Source organism: Lactuca virosa, chromosome 7 (assembly GCF_052849685.1).
Source record: "Lactuca virosa cultivar CGN04683 chromosome 7, Lactuca_virosa_CGN04683_v6, whole genome shotgun sequence".
NCBI lineage: Eukaryota > Viridiplantae > Streptophyta > Magnoliopsida > Asterales > Asteraceae > Lactuca > Lactuca virosa.
In genome coordinates this window covers 212,270,361-212,292,336 of record NC_136432.1, presented here as the reverse complement: position 1 = coordinate 212,292,336, position 21,976 = coordinate 212,270,361, and the positions used below count along the sequence as shown (strand labels likewise).

Below are 21,976 nucleotides of genomic sequence, written 5' to 3'. Positions count from 1 at the left end.
TGTTAGATTAGTGTCTAAGCCCGTAACTATATTTGATATGTACTTGACCCGGTTGTGCATGGTCCTTTTGGGTTGCCTTCACCAAAGCAACTTGATAGGATGATTTGTGGAGAAAGAGAGGTTATTATGGTTTATTAATATATTATATGAATAATATATTAAAGGAGAAATCATATAGTTTAATTAATATTAGACAAGAATTAATTAATAATTAATTATGTGGCTAAAAGACATTAATTAATAAAAGGGGACTAGAACTGTCAATTGTGTGATAGTTGATATTGGGCTGAGAATCCTTATAGATTAGGGCATGAACGAAATTAAGGAGGAGTCCTTCTTAAATTTGTCCAAGGAGGCCTTATTCCAGAAGGTTCTCAAGTTACTTAGGGCCTAAGTCATCCAATTAGGGTTTTGACTGAAACCCTAGAAGCTCAAGTATATAAGGACCCCTAGGGCTAGCAAAATCGGCCACTTGATCCCTTGGAAGCTTGGAGCCGACTTTTACCTCTCACCCTCTCTCCTAAAACATCATCCTCTTGCTTGTGGTGTTTGTAAGCCATTGGAGGTGTGACATTTGTGACACTAAGCTCCAAAGAGTAGAAGATTCAAGCCATTCAAGAAAGGTAATCATCTAGATCTAATCTATTAGGTTAATTTCGAAATATGTATGCTAGATCTAGGGTTTATAAGTCTTGGATGAATTGCATGTTCAATAGAGAAACCTAGATCCAAGCTTTAGGGTTTTGCATGAACACATAGGATTGTTTTTATGCTCTAAACCCATCAGTGGTATCAGAGCCTTGATTGGTTTCTATTGTATTTGATGCAATGCATGCTTGTTTATTTGCTTGAATTCGATTTTTGGCTTCTGTCTGACAGACTCGCCGAGTCCCAAAGAGGACTCGCCGAGTAGGATGAACTCGACGAGTCCAGTAAGGGACTCGACGAGTCGGACAGTCAGACAGAGGGATTTTCGGGATTTTATGCCTATTTTGTTGTGGGATAATTACCAAATCGTTTCTAACTGATAAAATACGAATTTTATTGATATTGGGAGATTATCCTTGCCAAACTTGAGGGGCATGTCGATTAGGTGACTGTAACATTGGGGGCACCATGTATATTTGCATGGTTATTCACACCCTGTTTGTGATCCCGGTATCCCAGTCACAAACTTGAGGGGCATGTCGAGATTTAAACATGCCATTGAAAAGTTCAATGAATCTTAAAAGATCTAGGAGTTTTCAATACAGTTAAAACTTATTTGTTTTCATTTTTCATGGTGGAAAATTAGTGAATCGTCATTCACTTACCTTCAAATTATTTGCAATTTAAATTACGGCATCCCTCTTTTAAGTTGTAAATAATGTTGTTGGATCCTAGCCCTAATTTATCATTTGGGTGTTTAATTGGGGATTCTTATCTAATCAAACTTTGTCTCTTTTCTTTTTCAGATGTCGAACTCAAACAACAACAACGCTTCAGGCTCGAACTCTTCAGGCTCGTTCTTACTCATGAATTTGTGTAGGAGGGCAATCTTTGACGGAAACAATTTCAATGATTGGATCCGCAACATAAGGATGGTTACCCGCTACGAGGACAAGGAATATGTCCTCGACAAGGAGCTGAAGGAGATCAACCTCGAAACTGCTACTCCCGAGGAGATTGCTGCTTATGAAACTCATGAGCATGATGATACGAAAGTCCATTGCATCATGCTCACTACCATGACCACAGAACTCCAAAAGTCCTACGAGGACTTCTACCCCTACGAGATGCATCAGGATTTGATGGATAGATACCATCAAAGCGCGAGGCAGGAGAGGTACGAGATCATCACTTCGATGATCACGACCAAGATGAGAGACGGAGAGTCTGTCACTGCTCATCTTCAGAAGATGCAAAGATATGTTGATTGCCTGCAGAAGTTAAATGTGGACTTCAATGAGGAGCTGGCAATTGACATAATTCTTCACTCCTTACCTCCATGCTACAACCAGTTCCGCATGACCTACCACATGAACAAAGAGGAGGTCACGTTGAGCAAGCTTCAAGGGTTGTTGAGGACTGCTGAGAGAAACCTCAAGGATAAATCTGTTGCATCAAATCCCGCTACAGCTGCCCCCGTCTTGGCTATTGGGCAAGGGAAGGGTAAGAAGAGGAAGGCTCCTTCAAAGAGCCACCATAAGGGAGAGTCTCAAAATGGCACCTCTTCTAGTGGAACCAAGGATGGTCCCACTGCACCCACCTCAAACCCAAAGGATGCAGAGTGTTATCACTGCCACAACATAGGGCATTGGAAACGAAGTTGCCCGAAGTACTTGCAAGACATCAAGGATGGGAAGATCAAGCCGTCCTTCGCAGGTATGTACACTATTCAATATAATGATTCATCACATGCTATTTCTTGGGTACTTGATATAGGATGTGGTTTTCACATTTGTTCTGATTTGCAGGGCCTAAGAAGAAATAGGGATGTGGAGCATGGGAAGATAAACTTGATCATGGGGAACAGAAGATCGTCGCTTGTCACCAAGATTGGAGTTTACTCTTTAGTGCTTAGTAATGGATTAGGACTAGATTTGAATAACTGTTGCTATTCGCCAGATATGGCAAGAAACATCATTTCTTTTCATGGTTTGTTTAGAAAAGGATTTAGATATTCCATTGATAATGAAAAGGGTTCTATTAATGCTTATCTTAATGGTGTTTTCTATTTTGAAGCATTACCTTGTAATGGAATATATGAAACTGTGATGGTTGTAGACAATTTAGGAAATGATGTGTTGTGTATCGATTCTTCAAATAGTTTGGACAAAGCATGGTTGTGGCATTGTCGTCTTGGACATGTCAACAAGAAACGCATAGCCCAACTCCAAAAGGATGGAGTATTGGAGTCATTGGACCTTAGGGACGATGACGTGTGCGAGTCTTGTTTACTTGGAAAGATGACCAAGTCACCCTTCACTGGTACTTGTGAAAGGGGTGAGGGTTTATTGGATCTCATACATACAGATGTATGTGGACCCTTTAGATGCACCACAAGGGATGCAAGCCGCTTCTACGTGACTTTTACCGATGATTATAACATATATGGCTATATCTACTTAATCAGGCATAAGTCAGAAACCTTTGAAAATTTCAAAGAGTTCAAGCAAGAAGTGGAAAATCAGTTGGGAAGGAAAATCAAGATGCTTCGATCCGATCGAGGTGGAGAGTACCTTAGTCTTGAATTCCACGACTACCTCAAGGAATGCGGAATAGTTTCGCAATTGACACCGCCCAGGACACCGTAGTTGAATGGTGTGGCTGAGAGGCGTAATCGAACCTTGCTCGACATGGTTCGTTCCATGATGAGTCGTGCTTCACTACCTATCTCATTCTGGGGGTATGCCTTAGAGACTGCCGCCCATATCCTTAACTTAGTCCCTACAAAGAAGGTTGCCAAAACACCTCACGAGATGTGGACATGGAAAGCTCCCTCGTTGGCACACATCAAGGTTTAGGGTTGCGAGGCTTTCGTAAGACGAGAGACTCACGACAAGCTCGAACCTCGTAGTGAGCGGTGTATTTTCATCGGCTACCCGCAGAAGTCCTTTGGTTATCTCTTCTATATACCGAGTGACAATGTTGTCTTTGTTGCGAGGAGAGGGGTTTTCCGAGAACAAAAACTCATAAGTCAAAGGGACAGTGGGATGCAAATCGATCTTTAAGAGATTCAAGAACCGAACGATGAAGGAACCTCTGACACTGGCGCTCAACTTGAGGAGGAAACTCATGTTGAACCGATTGACGAGTCCTTACCTCTTAGATGTTACGAAAGAGTTAGTGTTCCACCCCAGTTTTTGTTGGGTTTTGAGCATTCTAACACTCCTAAGTGTACATGCAACCCTAAATACCTTGGATCTATGTTTTCTCTATTATACATGCAAATATGATTATCCAAGGTATTATCCTAACTAGCATACCAAAACATTGATACTAGGATAATAAAATAGATAGAATGCATACCTTGTTGTTGTTGCTTGACTCCATGAAGCTTGAGAGCCTAGTGCCCCAAGTGTGACACCTCAAATGGTTCACACAACATCATGAACTCTTAGAATAACCATGAGAAGAAGACATACATGTTCAAATCGGCTAGCCCTCAAAATATGTATCACTAGTGCCAATTTCTTGAACTAAAGGGGTTCTTATATAGTGTGGCTATTAGGGTTACACCATGTAACTCATGACTTTACCCATTCCTTATGCTCCATGGGTTTTAACCTCCATGGAGTATCCATGGATCACCACATGGGTTAAACCCAACATAAAGGAATCTTGGATCATAAGCCCACATATATAAGAATGAATGATTTACACAATCAATCCCCATATATTTAATTAGTCTCTTTTTGATCACTAAATTAAGTCCAAATTAATTCTTGATCAATACTAATTAAATAACATGATTTCATATTAATATATTAGAACTTATAATATATTAATATGTCACAAAATGTCTTTTCCTCATAAACGGTCTATCCAAATGTTCCGATGCCATGCAACCCAAATGGACCATGCCGAGTCGGGTCAACTACATACCAATTATAGTTATGGACTTAGACACTAATCCAACAGTCTCCCACTTGGATAAGTCTAAAACTATTATTGCGTATGACTTCAGGAACCAACTGGCAATCGTAGCTCTCAAAAGTCGCTGTCGAACTCTGACCTTGTAGATGAACTCTGACCTTTGTCAATGACTTGTCCATTAGATAAGGGATCATATATTCCTCCATTCTAGATATCATATGGACTGAGACATGGATTATAATCATTCTCTCTGTCCATTTGTTGTTTCCCGATTTCCGATTTATGACGATTGACTAATTGAACAAATCAAATCAGTCCAGGCCCGGCCGAGCACTTACATTTGTCATCACCAAATCATCGAGGGGCCAACAGATATCGCTTTTATCCCGAAGGTAAAAGGAATGGATAAACTTCGACTCATATGGCTTGTTCTACTACTTGTTGAATCATACACAAAGGCATGTTTTATAACACCGAGTTACCGAATGCGTTTTCGTGCAATCAATGTACAACCAACTCATAGTAACAACTCATATCTCTAGGTTTGAAGAATATAAGATATTATCGTCTCATGATCACTCGTGATAAAATCCATGAAGTGATTCCAATGAGCGCGGGTTGAATCCAATACTCAGAACTTATGAGCACTCATGAGTGTTGTAGCCCCTTGTCCAACATCTTAGACCTCTACAAGCCAACCCATGACAGTCTTGATTCATATCTACTTCCAACATATGACCGACTGTGGATAGTTTGAATAACTTAGTCAATCAGGAAGAACGACCTAGTTATTCTGGAAGTCAAAACATGCAAAATGAAACACAATAATAATAGAATCTAATATGGTATCAAAACCTATGAACATAAATAAAACACCTTTTATTTATCACCATATGATTACACATTATTCATTATATACTGTTTCAGCTATCAACTTTATTCTTGAATTTAAAACAATAGTTGTCCCATGCTCCAAGCATGTACACTATGTTTTCTAAACACTAGTCATGCCATACACCAAGTATGCATACTATGTTTGTCTATGATCTTCACTTTGTGAATTAGATCAATTGAACATAACTCCAATGATCCTCTTTCATAGTCCCAAATCCTTACTGCAAATGCAAGAATTCCAAATTCATGCCATTTACTGAAATCTGTTAGATTCTAAACTTATATGCATTGATCCTCCTGTAATGATTATGCACAGAGTCATAAGGACTTGACAACAAACATTACAGAGCATTCCAAGGAGATCAACTCCTTGGAAACATCCTTCTTGCATTAAGTTTCCTAATCTTACATAGATTGAATAATTTCCAACTTTGAAACATTTCCATATTCCATTTTGACTATCACTTCTGAACAAGAGTTGCCTCCTTACAGATTATGTCAATATGGTCCTTCCAGAATTAACACTATACTTCCAACTATCCTTGAGCAACCAATCTTTGGTAAACCTTAGATTGTCCTCGACAATTGCTTAATCCTTTTAGTCATATCCAGTTCTAGACCTTTTCCCTTCTTAATGCCCCAGGCATTTGGAAAATTTTAGAAAGGATGAATACAGCACATGAAATCGATCCTATATCCGAAGCATATGGGACACGAGTCATGATGTCTCACATAAAGACTAAACCAGTCTTTTGCTATAACATTTCCATTTCTATTTGCCAAGTTCTCATAATTCAGATTATGAAAAGGGATGCCGTAATCATAATCGAATTTTAGTACGCAAATAATGGACCCATATATAGAATTTCCTTATGTTGAGCCATTCCAACATGAAATTCATATATATATATCCTTGACTAAATACGATTAAAATCTCAATCTAAGCTTTTAGAATCGAAATGAAGTATAATTTTTTCTCCCTTAATTATAGCAAAACAACTTTTTCAACCCCTGCAGCCTCACGAATTGAAACTTTTGTTTTCTATAATTAACATTGCTAACTTGCAACCTTTATCATAATTATCATGCTCCCACTAACATGATGATTATTAGCATAACACTTATGCTCCCACTAGCTTTGACATGTAATCAGAAATCAGCTGGACTTCTAGAAATCAATAATTTATTGACTTTCTTACCAAAGTTCAGATTTCTGATACTAGATTGCTTTGATAAAACTTTATCAATATCATACACCTTATCTTAGATAGCTTACAGGTGTGTCTAAACAATTTTAAGAACTATGAAAAAGGATGTCGTAATCATAGTCTCGATTGTTTAGACCTTTACCACTTCTCACAAGTCCATGTTAGTGTGCTGGTTAACCACACACGCTCCACTAACGACTTTGAGAATGCAAATATCACAATTGCTACCTAGCTAAAATCTACTTAGTGAAAGTGTTTCCTCACCATCATTTTCATGCATCGGAGAGAAACCTTATGACACTTAGATTTTATGGTGTATGAGTTCCTATCCATATGAATTTTGTCAAAACCATAATCACAAGACAAGGTTACTGACAAATCCACACTTATATGGATTAAACTTGTGCAATCTTAAATTCTTGCCATTTGGCAGCTTAAGGGTCTGCCATTGCTTCCAAGTTGCTGTGCAACCAATTGAGAACTCTAAGAACTCATATGCAAAGCCAACTATAATTGGAATGGACACAGAAATAGTCAACACGATAGGTTATAAACCTCAAGTCGTGTGCTAGTGAAGAACTTTAGGTTTTACTCTTGATTAGTTCTTGAGACTTTCAAGACCTTTTAAGACTCCCACTGTCCTCTTGACATATAAGACTCTCTTGTCAAATATTCAAGAGATAGTGTGGATTCTAATCAAGACAAACACTTCACACAATTGGCCTTAGTTGGTCTTTGTTTTATCCAAAAACATCACAACTTACCAATTTCAAATGTACAAGAGTAGAAACCTTCTACTCTTACATTTGACAAGTGTTTTTAAACCTTCTTTAAGACATGTCACTCAAGTTACAATCTTAGAGTATAACTCTAAGAATTGTTTTTGGAACGAAGTATAAATCATCTTCTTGATTTAACCACTTCAACAATCCATAGCTCCTCTTCTTAGCTACCAGAATGCACTTAGAGGATGAATTGTGATAAGGTCTCTTAATCATTAAGATGATTATATAACATTATACTAAAGTACTCTCCCATCTTTTCAGATTTGAGAAACTTTTATCTTTCTGCCTAAGTTGATTCTTCTTATTCGCTCTGCCATACATTGAAACCTTTTCCAATGTCTCAGAATTACACTTAAGCTTGTAAGTATAACCATATTTACTGAATTTTAGTAAATAATGACGAATAGTCTTATCGATCTTTGTGGTGGACTTAATCAGTGCGTGCACAAAAATGTGTACTCGATCCCTTAGTCCTTTACTTGACTCACACATCCATGCGAACAAGTAATTAGTCTTAATTTTCCAATGCTTAAAAGTTCTTATTCATCATGCTATACAACTTGCATGATTCCAAGTTTCTATCCAACTGAAACTTAGGTGATGAGAATCTTTCCTTATTTGGTAAATTTAGACACTACCACAAATGAAAGAATCAAATTCATATTTCCACTCTTGCTCTTAATGGAATCTTATAAGCAACAATTTTTTCCTCAAATGCCATTGTAAGGATATTTTAAAATAAATAAATAAAATCATCATTTTTTCCTTTTATTTTAAAAAACTTTGCGGAATAACTATCCTTACAATGCAAAAGCACATGAAAACTTTGTTGTTATCTAATCCTATGCAACATACCATAACTCCTAAGATGTAGCTTAAGAATCCGATCTTCAAACTATGCGATAGAAATCCATCTACGCGATCAGATTTAGCATAATCTTTCTTTAAGTTTCTTCACTTTTTTCTTTGATTCTTAAAACATCAACATGTGACCCAGTCACATCATGTATCAAGAATCTCAGAATAGAAACTTAGTAGAGTTAGATAGTGGACTTTACCTGAAGTAGAGTCAAACTTATTGACTTTAACATCCTTAGGTAAATTTGGCAGCTTCGCAACTAATGCCCCTTTCTTTGGCAATGGACCATTGATAATGGGACTATCTCAGACTTAGCCTCTCTCTTTACCATTTGGTCAACCAAGTTGACTATGGCCGATCCCTTTCCATTGGGAAGAGAGAGATTTACTGGATATCCAATGTCCATAAAGTTTTAGGAAGTTGATCTTAGCAAATAGATAAGATCATTAAGGGTCTTGTCATAGTCTGTTTCATAGGAGTCCCAAAGGAACTCACTATGTGACTTAGAAAGTGATTGATCATCAGCTTCCTCTAGACTTTGACACCCAACTCTCCCGGCTTGTCAATATGTGACTACATCTCCAAGATGTGATCACACACAGACCTTTGCTTGCCAATAGGGCTTGAGTGACCTTAAACTTTTCAGGAACTTGTGGGTTAGGGAGAATAATTGGAGGAGGTGAAAGAAGTATGATTTCCATGGGACATCATCTTCATTTAGGAAAGCTTGTTTCAAGAGATTTGGGAAGATCATCTTTTGGGAGATATTCAAGAGAGTTGATTTAAAGTCCTTAATATAACACCCAATATGAAATATTAAGGCTAGGACCCAACAACCTATTTATAACTGGAAGAGGGATGTCGTAATCCAAGTTATAAAATAGTTGAAGGTAGGTAAATGACGATTTACCAATTTCCACTATGAAAAACGAAATATAATTAAGTTTTAATTGGATTTGAAACTCCTAGATCTTTTGAGATACATTGAACTTTCAATGGCATGTTTGAATCTCGATTGTGCCCTCTCAAGTTTGTGACTGGGATGCCGAGGATCACAAACAAGGTGTGAATAACCATACAAATTGACTTGGTACCCTCAACAATATAACCTAATCGATGTGCCGGTTAACCACACACGCTCCACCGATCTATAATAAAGTTAAGTTACCCTTTGCCACTCTTACTAGTCCATGTTAGTGTGCCGGTTAACCACACACGCTCCACTAACGACTTGGTAAGGTACAAAGTGTAATTTTATGGGCTAGCACCAATTTCACATTTTTCTAAGTAACTAATATTGGGAATTTATAAGCGTTTAGTTACTTAGTATTTATCATTAATACTTTTAATGAAGGGAGAATTATAGTCCTTGTCCTACCCGTTCGGCTAACGACCCTCCACCAGTCAAGGAAGCGGTGGGTGAGAGTGTACACCCATTAAACTGCCATTTTATAGGCAGTAACCTTATACCCCCCTTATAGACCGGCTTCGTGAATGAGGCCTACTAACGGTAAGATTGACTTTTCTTATACATATCTATATAATTAAAATTATAATAATAGTATAAGGGTTGAATTTTAACTTTTAAAATTCTAAGGGCTAATTTGGAATTAAAGTATTCATAAGTGAAACTTTTCAAATTCCAAAACTTGAGGGCAAGTTTTGAAACTATTCAAAACTAATTAATTCCATAACTTATGTGTTTAAATTAGTTTTAATTAAAAAACTCTTCAAGTTCCATAACTTGAGGACAAGTTATGGAAGACTTTAAACTAATAAAAGAATGTAACTTTTCTTTATTTTGTAATTTATGGAATTAATTAAGGTTACACATTTTATTACTTAATGAAGTGACTCTTGAACCTCCATATCTTGAGGACAAGACTCTTCATTTTTTGTAACCATTACCAACCTTTATGAGTTTTATGAAACTTAAATGTGACTTTTCATATAACTTGAGGACAAGTTACAAAAACACATTTTAGAATCAACTCTTAAATTAAAATGGATTGAAAACACATAATCAATTAACTTTTCTATTAATCTAAGCAACTCATAAGAACAAGATAATTCAAATCAAACTTTTTCATGTAATTAGCCTAATCACTAAACTAATACAAAACATGAATCTATTGACAATTATATTTGAAATTGGATTAGTATGAACATTACCACATCAAAAACAAGTATATAAGTTCAAAAACATCTTAGGGTAATGTTTCTAGTCCATTTCTAGCCAAAAAACTCAAAAATATGCTGTCTGGGGCTCCTACTCGTCGAGTGTATCAACCTACTCGCCGAGTAGGATGATTTTCTTCATGTACTCGGCGAGTTCATCAGTGGACTCGGCGAGTACAGTGCCCAGAATGCCCGAAATTCGACTTTTTCAGCATTTTTCAGCAATTTGCATCAAGTATAATTGAAAACAAGCCTAGTCTTTGATACCACTGATGGGTTTTGAGCATTCTAACACTCCTAAGTGTACATGCAACCCTAAATACCTTGGATCTATGTTTTCTCTATTATACATGCAAATATGATTATCCAAGGTATTATCCTAACTAGCATACCAAAACATTGATACTAGGATAATAAAATAGATAGAATACATACCTTGTTGTTGTTGCTTGACTCCATGAAGCTTGAGAGCCTAGTGCCCCAAGTGTGACACCTCAAATGGTTCACACAACATCATGAACTCTTGGAATAACCATGAGAAGAAGACATACATGTTCAAATCGGCTAGCCCTCAAAATATGTATCACTAGTGCCAATTTCTTGAACTAAAGGGGTTCTTATATAGTGTGGCTATTAGGGTTACACCATGTAACTCATGACTTTACCCATTCCTTATGCTCCATGGGTTTTAACCTCCATGGAGTATCCATGGATCACCACATGGGTTAAACCCAACATAAAGGAATCTTGGATCATAAGCCCACATATATAAGAATGAATGATTTACACAATCAATCCCCATATATTTAATTAGTCTCTTTTTGATCACTAAATTAAGTCCAAATTAATCCTTGATCAATACTAATTAAATAACATGATTTCATATTAATATATTAGAACTTATAATATATTAATATGTCACAAAATGTCTTTTCCTCATAAACGGTCTATCCAAATGTTCCGATGCCATGCAACCCAAATGGACCATGCCGAGTCGGGTCAACTACATACCAATTATAGTTATGGACTTAGACACTAATCCAACAGTTTTATGGTTTCCATATCACCTCTGAAGGGGATACGTTTATTAGTGATAGTACACTAGTGAATTTTGACGAACCTAACAGCTATAAGGAAACCATGGTAGGCCCGGAGTCTGTGAAATGGAAAGAGGCTATGGACAGCGAGATTCAGTCCATGTATGACAACCAAGTTTGGAATTTGGTTGACAATGTGCCAGGTTGTAAGACGGTCGGGTGTAAATGGATCTTCAAGAAGAAGACCGACATGGATGGAAAAGTACACACTTATAAGGCGCGATTGGTTGCGAAGGGCTTTACTCAAACTCCTAGAGTTGACTATGACGAGACCTTCTCACCCGTTGCGAAGATAAAGTCTATCATGGTGATGCTAGCCATTGCTGCATTTCATGACTATGAAATATGGCAGATGGACGTCAAAACCGCTTTCCTCAATGGGAAGTTGGCTGAGGATGTTTACATGAGTCAGCCGGAGGGTTTTATCGATGCGAAGCATCCTAATAGGGTGTGTAATCTTGAGAAATCCATTTATGGATTGAAACAAACATCTCGCAGATGGAATCTTTGTTTTGACGAGAAAGTCAAAGAGTTTGGCTTGTTGCGAAGCGAGGATTAATCGTATGTATATGTCAAAGCCAGTGGGAGTATAGTAAGCTTCCTCGTATTGTATGTCGATGACATAATACTCATAGGAAACGACATCCCGACCCTGAAGGAAGTTAAGTCCTGGCTTGGGAAGTGTTTCGCTATGAAGGACCTCGGAGAGGCTGCCTATATTTTGGGAATAAGGATAGTGAGAAACAGAAGTAAGAGACTAATAGGACTTAGTCAGAATACTTACTTTGATAAAGTACTAAAACGTTTTAGTATGGAAAATTCGAAGAAAGGGGAGTTACCGATCCAAAGTAATGCCAAACTGAGTAAGACTCAAAGTCCGAGTACCGAAGTCGAGATAGCAGAGATGAGCCGAGTACCTTACGCTTCCGCAGTTGGCTCGATCATGTATGTTATGACTTGCACTCGCCCTGATGTGGCCTTCGCTTTGAGCATGGTCAGCAGATATTAAGGGAACCCTGGCAAAGCACATTGGACCGCAGTCAAGAATATTCTTAAGTACCTTCGGAGGACCAAGGAATGGTTTCTAGTCCTCGGTGGGAGCGATGACTTAAGGGTGCGAGGGTATAGTGACGCCAATTTTCAGACCGACCGAGACAACTACCGTTCGCAGTCGGGCTGGGTCTTTACCCTAAATGGAGGAGCAGTAACTTGGAAAAGTTCCAAGCAGGAGACCGTAGCTGATTCAACGTGTGAATCAGAATACATAGCAGCTAGCGAAGCGTCAAAGGAGTCGATATGGTTGAAGAACTTCATTGGATACCTTGGAGTTGTACCAGCCATAAAGGAGCCTATGGAGATTTTCTGTGATAATGAAGGAGCGGTTGCCTTGACCAAGGAACCGAGGGATCATGGCAGATCTCGACATATCGACAGGAAATATCATTTTATTCGACATCGGGTGGAAGGGAGACTCTTTGTATTGAAGAGGGTATCGTCAGAGGATAACCCATCAGATCCCCTTACGAAGGGACTGAGTAGGGTTAAGCACTTGCAGCACGCTAGGAACATTGGGCTGAAGGACGATATTAGTTTAGATTAGATAGCTTAGAAACGTGTAATAGATAAATGTAATTGACATTTGATGATTAAATAAAAGAGTATTATTTATAAGTAAAGTTATTGTCTTATGTTGATTGTTTGCCTATTGTTTCACTTTGCATGTTTTGACTTCCTGAATAATAAGATTATTCGAACGTTCCACCATCGCTCATACTTTGGAAGTATGTATGAAAGAAGATTGTCATGAATTGGTTTCTAGATTGTATGAAGTGTGTTAGACATAACAAAGGTTTGCTGCAACGTTCATGAGTGCTTATGAATAATATTTGAGCATTGGATTAGACCCACGCTTGCTGGCATCACTTCATGGAATTCATCACGAGTGATCGCAAGACGATAATATTATATGGTCTTAAAACCTAGATATATGGTTTATTATTTGCGAGTTGGTTGTGCATTGATAATGCGTAAATGCATCAGTAACTTGATGTTATAAAATGCATTGTTGTGTGTGATTCGATGAGTGAATCGTAAATGCATATAAGTCGAAGTTTATCCGTTCCTTTTATCCTAAGAGGGTAAAAGCGATATCTGGGCCCCTCGATGATTTGGTTTGACTTATGTGTCGGGCCCGGTCAGGACTGAATTGATGTGTTCAATAAAGTTCTATGTCAGACGAATCAGAGATCGAGAAACAAACTGCTACACAATGAGTATGACTATGTTCCATGTAATTGTCCGCACGATATCTAGAATGGAGGACTATACAATTCCTTATCTAAAGGACAGGTTACTGATAAGATCAGAGTTCGACAGCGTCTTTGAGAGCTACGATTGCTAATCGGATTGTGCTTGCACTATAGTTACTAGACTTATCCAAGTGGGAGACTGTTGGATTAGTGTCTAAGCCCGTAACTATATTTGGTATGTACTTGACCCGGTTGTGCATGGTCCTTTTGGGTTGCCTTCACCAAAGCAACTTGATAGGATGATTTGTGGAGAAAGAGAGGTTATTATGGTGTATTAATATATTATATGAATAATATATTAAAGGAGAAATCATATAGTTTAATTAATATTAGACGAGAATTAATTAAGAATTAATTTCGTGGCTAAAAGACATTAATTGTTAAAAGGGGACTAGAACTGTCAGTTGTGTGATACATTGGGCTGATAATCCTTATGGATTAGGGCATGGACGAAATTAAGGAGGAGTCCTTCTTAAATTCGTCCAAGGAGGCCTTATTCCAGAAGGTTCTCAAGTTACTTAGGGCCTAAGTCATCCAATTAGGGTTTTGATTGAAACCCTAGAAGCTCAAGTATATAAGGACCCCTAGGGCTAGCAAAACGGCCACTTGATCCCTTGGAAGCTTGGAGCCGACTTTTTCCTCTCACCCTCTCTCCTAAAACATCATCCTCTTGCTTTTGGTGTTTGTAAGCCATTAGAGGTGTGACATTTGTGACACTAAGCTCCAAAGAGTAGAAGATTCAAGCCATTCAAGAAAGGTAATCATCTAGATATGATCTATTAGGTTAATTTCGAAATATGTATGCTAGATCTAGGGTTTATAAGTCTTGGATGAATTGCATGTTCAATAGAGAAACCTAGATCCAAGCTTTAGGGTTTTGCATGAACACATAGGATTGTTTTTATGCTCTAAACCCATCACAGTAACGCCGGTGAACAGTGCCGATGAACAGTAACTCGCCCCCAAAAACAAAAAAGTGCAGATAATCAACCGAGCTATGATACCATGTAAACTAACAAGTGAAAGACATATAACGGCTAGAGTTTCGTATTATTATCATAGAGAAGTACCTATACAATGAAAGGGAAAGACATAATATATAGACAAGCTAATTAGGGTTTCCTAGCGAAAAAGCCCAATCATCAAACCCAATACAAAATAAAGCCCAAAATCGTATTAGGCTAACAAATAATAATTAGAAAAACAATAAAATGAAACAAGTAATATAAAATCTAATCTTACATAGTTACATGAATCGCGATGTCTTCGTATTAACCTTAGAAGCAAAGTTGTTCATCATTTCTTCATAACAATAATCCCAAATATATTGTTCTAAATAACTATCATTTCCAAGCCATTACGTATTTTTTGTGAAATTGTGAACTGAAAATAAGACTTTAACAACTTTAATTTTGAGAAATTTATTTCTACAGACATAACAATTACTAAAATAGTGAACAAAACTCTATATGTATTAATTGTATTAGGAAAAGAACTGACCTTTTTCATATATTTTTAAACATCGATAAGAACTCGACAACAACTTTAACTTCAAATATAGTTCATTGGTGTCAATATCTAATCGTTCACCATACTTAAGTGCGACTTCAAGATGGCTACAACACAATTTAAGATCTTTGTCATCAAATTCCTTCAATTCATTGGAAGCAAAAAACCAAAATTATTTTTATACTTATTGTATTATTCAAATCTTGTTTTAAGAGAAGTCATCGCTTGAAACCAAAACAATCAAACACACAAGCCATAACAGAAGTTGATCGATCTTGAAATTGAAACACAACATGTGAGCATCACATTTATCAGAAAATCATAATTTATGATTTTCTGAAAATGAAACATCAATTAATTAGTAATTTTTTTATGATTAATATTTTATTAATATATCTTACTTATCATCATACAAAGAATGATAAGGCAAACGAGCAACAATGTGCGCCGCTAAGCCTTTTTGTATGGTAAAGTCAATTCTTTTGAAGCTCCACCGCATCCGGCGCAAGGAAACCAAACATATCAAATGCAAATGGTATGAACACGTGTTGATTTTCCATGCACGGTTTCTCATGTTTGGTGACCTTGCATGCAACAGCTTTTAATGCAGCTTGTCTCGCCGTGAAACCCCCGACCCTCAAGCCTACGAGAGGGGATACCCCTGTAAGGTCCACACATGCATGTTTCCCTCCAACCCATCCAAAAATCAAAACATCAATCGGTCTAAAGGCTGACCTTCCTTCTGTCAGGTCAGTCAGAAAATTCATAGGAACCTCTTTCTTGGCGGAAACCAAAAGCAATTCTAAAATTGAATGGTCTTGGATTTTGAAAGTTACAATTTCGATTTCTAAATTAGATGGTGCATTGATTTTGAATCAATCAATTAATAAATAATCAAACAAACTCACTCTCAGCGACTTGGCAAGTTTAAGAGACAGACTAGCGTCGTCCTGACTTCCGACTTGGATTGACGAGAATCAGAGAGGGGGGGGGGGGGGGAAGGACTGATTTTGGTCTGATAACAATACCTTTGAAATCAATTTTGTTTTCGGGCATGAATTACTAGTCTACTATAACGAAGTATATAAAAATGGTCCCCTCTACGACATGGGCCATGTGTGGTCGCCCACCTCGTACACCTTCAAAGACGACCATGGAATCCAACATGGTGACCCTCTCTTTTATTCTTTTCTCTTTTGCTTACTTATTTGTATGGTGTAAATTCTGTTAGCATAACAAGGGAAAGCTCGACGATTCTCTTTGAGAAATGAAAAATGAAGGAAGAATGACCAGGAATAAACCTAGCGTTGAGATGAAGGAAAAAAGTGAAGGAAGATGTGATAATCATAAAACGTTTGAATAGGTTTTGACTTGTAATTTATTTGGTCAACTTTAGGTGTACCATGCAGCGGTAGACGAGACATGGAGGCCCATTTCATCACATGTTACGTGCTCCAAGACAGCCCTAAACTTTGACCTGACTTATTCCTCTTGTTCCCACTTGAACTCAATCTCCACCGTTCATCTAGACGGCTTTAATAATCAACGGTCATCCTCGTCTCTCAATTTGGCTTTTGGATTAGTTTTATGATCAAGATCTACGATCATTGGTCCCCACTGAAAGTAGCGTTCACCGAGTCACACATAAGTCTTTCCTTGAGTACGGTTGATTGCCAAATACCACCGCCCAATCTACGGCTGTAAACCATCCTCGTCAGCACCAGAGCCGATGAGGGCGATTTCCCAGATCCAAACCACCTCTTTTCTAATTGGCTTTGTTAAATATAGTCCTCTAACTTTTTTAATTTGCCAAAAATTTCCCTTATAAAGCACAACATGATTGGAAGATGTAACTAGACAAAATAAATTTATTCATGTCTGTTTTAAACTATAAAAAGAAAAATATTAATGTAATGCTGTGAAACTTTGTGGTTGTGTAGCATCCGACTATAAAACATGTTTCTTTTTTTCTCTTTTTGTTTTTTATTAGATCAGTTAACCTCGTAAAAGCTTTAAAATTATGGATATTTGAATGAATATCTCTATTTTTGACCTCGTAAGGTTTTGATGATAGGTTATATAAAACAAAAAATATATCGGTAAATATACATAAGATGTTAGAAATTACATAGCCATGCCACAAACCGATTGTGCTGACATGTTGACTTTTTTTTTCATGGGTGGATGAAAGTAAAAATATATAAATACAAGGGAAAAAGACAATTCTTATAGCGGTGTAGATACATTTCATTTCATGGCATGTTTTAAAACCACGAGGGCATCAGATGACATAAGAATTTAAAATTTAAGGTACACAGACGAAAGTTGTACCTGAATGGTTGACCTGTAGAAAGTTCTTATGTGGGATTGTCCAAAATGGATAATATATTATGTGCTTGAAATTTTATAGACTTGACCCAAACTATCAAACTAATGAAACTAAATTAACTTTAATTGCCTTTGCCAATTTCAAAATTTTGAACAGTTTAATTTGTAAATTTGTATAACCAAGGTTATTGATTTAACTTCATTTTATGTTATAATCCTAAGAACTTAAACAATTTAACCTTTTGTTTGTACATGTAGTGGTCCTTCATGTGTGCCTTTATTTGCACGATGCAAAATATGAAATTTGTTGCATTTTACTGTCTGTTTGTATCCGCTAGTACTTTCTCCAACTTTGTGGCTAGTGTTTTGCTCCATGCTTTATTTTTGGTATTTTGCTTATATTGTTTATATCTGTAAACTTTTCAACTTTTAGGACAACTTTTGTTTGTGCTTGTATCCCTGTGAGTTAGTCGTTTGCTTTCATTCTCACTGTATGTTGTATGTGGCAGTATTTGCTCGGAATGTTATGCCAAGTGCTTGCTTTGTGCATTATTGTTGCTATTCGGCTGCTCATCGTCTTACCTCTTCTTCCCTTATCTTATTCTAATGAGACTTGAGATTATCTTATTGTCATTGTCATTGCCATTGTTGTTGTTATGTTATAATCATAGAAACAAAATCAAGCATATTCTACCCAACTATCCTTACTTGATAAAAAAAAAACCTTTTGGAAATTTTGCATTTTATTAAAAAACCGTTTAGACCTTGCAGCACATGGGGATGAAATGTAATTCTCAAATATCATGAAGGGGGTAAGTGTAAATTCAACGCCATGATTTAAATCTTCGAGAGCCTTGTTTGACCACTCTTTTTCCACCTCCCTCAAACAACCCTGGTTTGCCTCCTACACCAGGTCTCCCACCTCCTCATCCTCTCTGCGCCGCAATCCACCACCGAAGAACTTCCCGGAGGTTAATCACATCACAATAGAAGAGATAGATATTTAATCATCACAACGTACTCAAGATGCAGTCAACCAACGGCAACGGAAACGTCACCGGCAACGGCGCCGATTTGACTCCGCAACAGCAACAACAACAGCAGCAGCAGTGGTTAGCGATGCAACAATACCAACAACATTGGTTAGCGATGCAGCAGTACCCTGCGGCGGCGGCTATGCATCACCCGGCGATGATGTACCAACAACCACCGCCAACAGCATATATGCCATATCCTTATCAACAAGGTCATCAACAACAGTATCAACAACAGGCTCAACAACAGCAAACAAGTAACCAGATTCAAAGTTCTAGCGAAGATAATAAGACGATCTGGGTTGGTGATCTACAACACTGGATGGACGAAGCTTATCTCCAGTCATGCTTCTCGCAAACCGGCGAGGTTAGTCTTTTCACCTTCTTATTGTTTCTTCTTTGTTATATCTTCAATCTGTATCCACTCAATTCGTACTTCTCCTACTTGTTAACCTTTGGAATGTAACCAATTTAAGAAAAAAAACATGTACGAAACATTCCTTATCCAATTTCGAGCAAGAATTGTACTTCTAATGTTTGTCTACAAGTTCAATTAGTCATGAATTTCAACTTTTACTCAACAATGTTCAAGATCCACATCAATTTCTGCTATCAATTACTCCGAATCTCTTCCCCACCACGTCCGTGACACTATATTCATTTAATTTGCAGGTTCAGTCTATAAAACTGATACGAAACAAACAGACTGGTCAATCAGAACGTTATGGATTCATCGAGTTTCTTTCTCATTCATCCGCTGAGAAAATCCTTCAGACCTACAATGGAACCATGATGCCAAGTACCGATCAAGCTTTCCGGTTAAACTGGGCGAGTTTTAGCACAGGAGAAAAGCGTGGAGAAAGCACTGGTTCAGATCTATCGATATTTGTGGGAGATTTGGCTCCAGATGTAACTGATTCAATGTTGAATGAAACATTTGCAAGCAGATATCCATCAGTGAAAGGTGCAAAAGTAGTTTTTGACACAAACACTGGGTGTTCAAAAGGGTATGGATTTGTTAGGTTTAGTGATGAAAGTGAAAGATCTAGAGCTATGAATGAAATGAATGGTCAATATTGTTCAAGTCGACCTATGAGAATTGGTGTTGCAACTCCTAAGAAAGCATCTACTTTACAACAATATGGACAACAACAACAACAATATTCATCACAAGGTGTGTTTTCTTGATTCTTGCTTGTGTTTTGTTTGATTTTCTTGATTAAGTATGATGAGTGTAGACTCATTTTTGTGAAATTTGTAGCTGTGATATTGGCTGGTGGAGGTGGATTTGGTGCCATGTCTCAAAGCTCTCAGTCTGATGAAGATTCTTCCAATACAACAGTGAGTTTGTTGGTTCCTTTGTCCTACCTAAAAAGATGGAATGGAATGTTCATTCCATTGTATGTCGGAATAATGAAAGGAATGGAATCGTTCATTCCATTGTAATGATAAAAGCTTTTATTTATTCGTGATACAATGGAATATACACCATTCTCCTTCCATTTTTAAAATTTTTTTTATTCCCTATCATTTGTGTTTTTTTTGAAAGGAAAATTTGTAACATAACCCATTGTTAATAATTTCACAATATTATTTAAATTACAAAACTTTTTTTGAAAAGTAACTACAAAAACATATCATTCTATTACCCTTTGTAGCATTCCGTTCATTCATGATTCCATTCCTTCCAACCAAACAAAATTTAAATTATTATATATTTCATAACATTCAAGAGTGTATATTGGTTCTTAATCAAAAATAAAGAATAAAATGTAATTCCTTCCACCTATATGAGAAATCCATCAAACATGGATGGAATGGAATCACGAATTCCAATTCCAATTCCATGAACCAGTTTTTGCTGACGTGTAATTTTTTTCATAGATCTTTGTAGGTGGACTTGACTCAGAAGTCAACGATGAAGACTTAAGACAAACCTTTATTCAATGTGGTGAAATTTTATCCGTTAAAATTCCTGTAGGAAAAGGATGTGGTTTTGTTAGATTCGCAAACAGGTATTTATTATTATTTGTTATATATTAATCAACAATTTAATTAATATTATAAATTTATTTATTTATTTATTATTTTATTTTGTAATAATAATATAGAAGCAGCGCGGAGGACGCAATTCAGAACATGCACGGGACAGTAATCGGAAAACAGACGGTCCGTATATCGTGGGGTAAAACTCCCGCGGGCAGACAGGTATGAAATTAAATCTCTGATTCTCCCTCTCTTTTTTTTTTTTTTTTATTATATGAAGGGTAAATAAGTAATTTTACATGATGCAGAACATGGGTGGAAGCTACCAGGGGAAGCAAGGTGGCGGCGGTTATGGTGGTTATGGCGGCGGCGGTGGTGGTGGTTATGGGTACGGTAACCAGGATGCGGGAATGTATGGCGGTGGTGATGCATCGGGTTACGGGTCGAATGGATATGGAAATCATCAGCAGCCTGTAAGCTAATAATAATTATTGTGTTTTTGTTAGTGAAGAAGATGATGATGATGAGATATTAAAGACTTATACCATTTTTTTTCTTTTTTATTTTTTATTTATTTTTTATGGATTATAAATGTAACTGGAGGTTGTTTGGGGTCTTTAATGAGTTTGAATTTTTGGGGATTATTCTGTCTTGTTTTTAAATTAATTTTTTTTTGGTTTGTTTGTGTAGATGTATCATAGTGCAGAAAATTAGGAGGTATATCACTACATATATATATATTTTTTGGTATTTTAACGAAATACTTGATATGACTCTGAATATATGCACGAGGAAATGTCTTTTCTTGTCCATCGTCATCAATAAACATTTGTGTGCACACTTTATTAGTTGGGAATGGGAATAGCATTTATGATATATTCGAATGGTTCTTAAGAAATGAAATATAATTCCAAAGAATACGAGTCACTTTTATTGTTTTATGTTTGTGAGTGGTTATTTTTTGTTTGTTTTGGACGTAGTGTTAAACCATGTAGGTATGTTTATGAGTGGTTGTCGCTAAAGAACTATATGGCAACAATGCAAAGTGTTTGGAGATTAGGTCTTTAGTTACTTGTGTGATTTTTGCAATTTGATTATTTGCCTCTTTTGAATTGTTGATCATTTATTTTGATATGGATATGATTGTCTTTCCATACAACATAACAACATATGAGTATGTCAATACCAATTACGGGATCTATGCGTCCCCT

At 37.0% G+C, this 21,976-nt stretch overlaps 1 protein-coding gene across 1 annotated transcript; it reads left to right on the top strand.

Moving 5' to 3' along the window:
• Positions 1-18,597: 18,597 nt before the first annotated feature.
• LOC145124044 (polyadenylate-binding protein RBP47-like) lies at positions 18,598-21,409 on the top strand. Its single transcript, XM_079059258.1, has 6 exons — positions 18,598-19,146; positions 19,452-19,953; positions 20,041-20,120; positions 20,664-20,794; positions 20,891-20,987; positions 21,074-21,409. Exons 1-6 carry the CDS (start codon positions 18,772-18,774, stop codon positions 21,245-21,247), a joined length of 1,359 nt encoding a protein of 452 aa, XP_078915384.1. The 5' UTR covers positions 18,598-18,771; the 3' UTR covers positions 21,248-21,409.
• Positions 21,410-21,976: the final 567 nt, after the last annotated feature.

Excerpts from the sequence above, each read along its gene's own strand:
- LOC145124044 (XM_079059258.1), top strand. The coding sequence starts at position 18,772 with ATGCAGTCAACCAACGGCAACGGAAACGTCACCGGCAACGGCGCCGAT. Across the intron at positions 19,147-19,451 it reads GCTTCTCGCAAACCGGCGAG|GTTCAGTCTATAAAACTGAT; the intron begins GTTAGTCTTTTC and ends TTTAATTTGCAG. Across the intron at positions 20,121-20,663 it reads AAGATTCTTCCAATACAACA|ATCTTTGTAGGTGGACTTGA; the intron begins GTGAGTTTGTTG and ends TTTTTTTCATAG.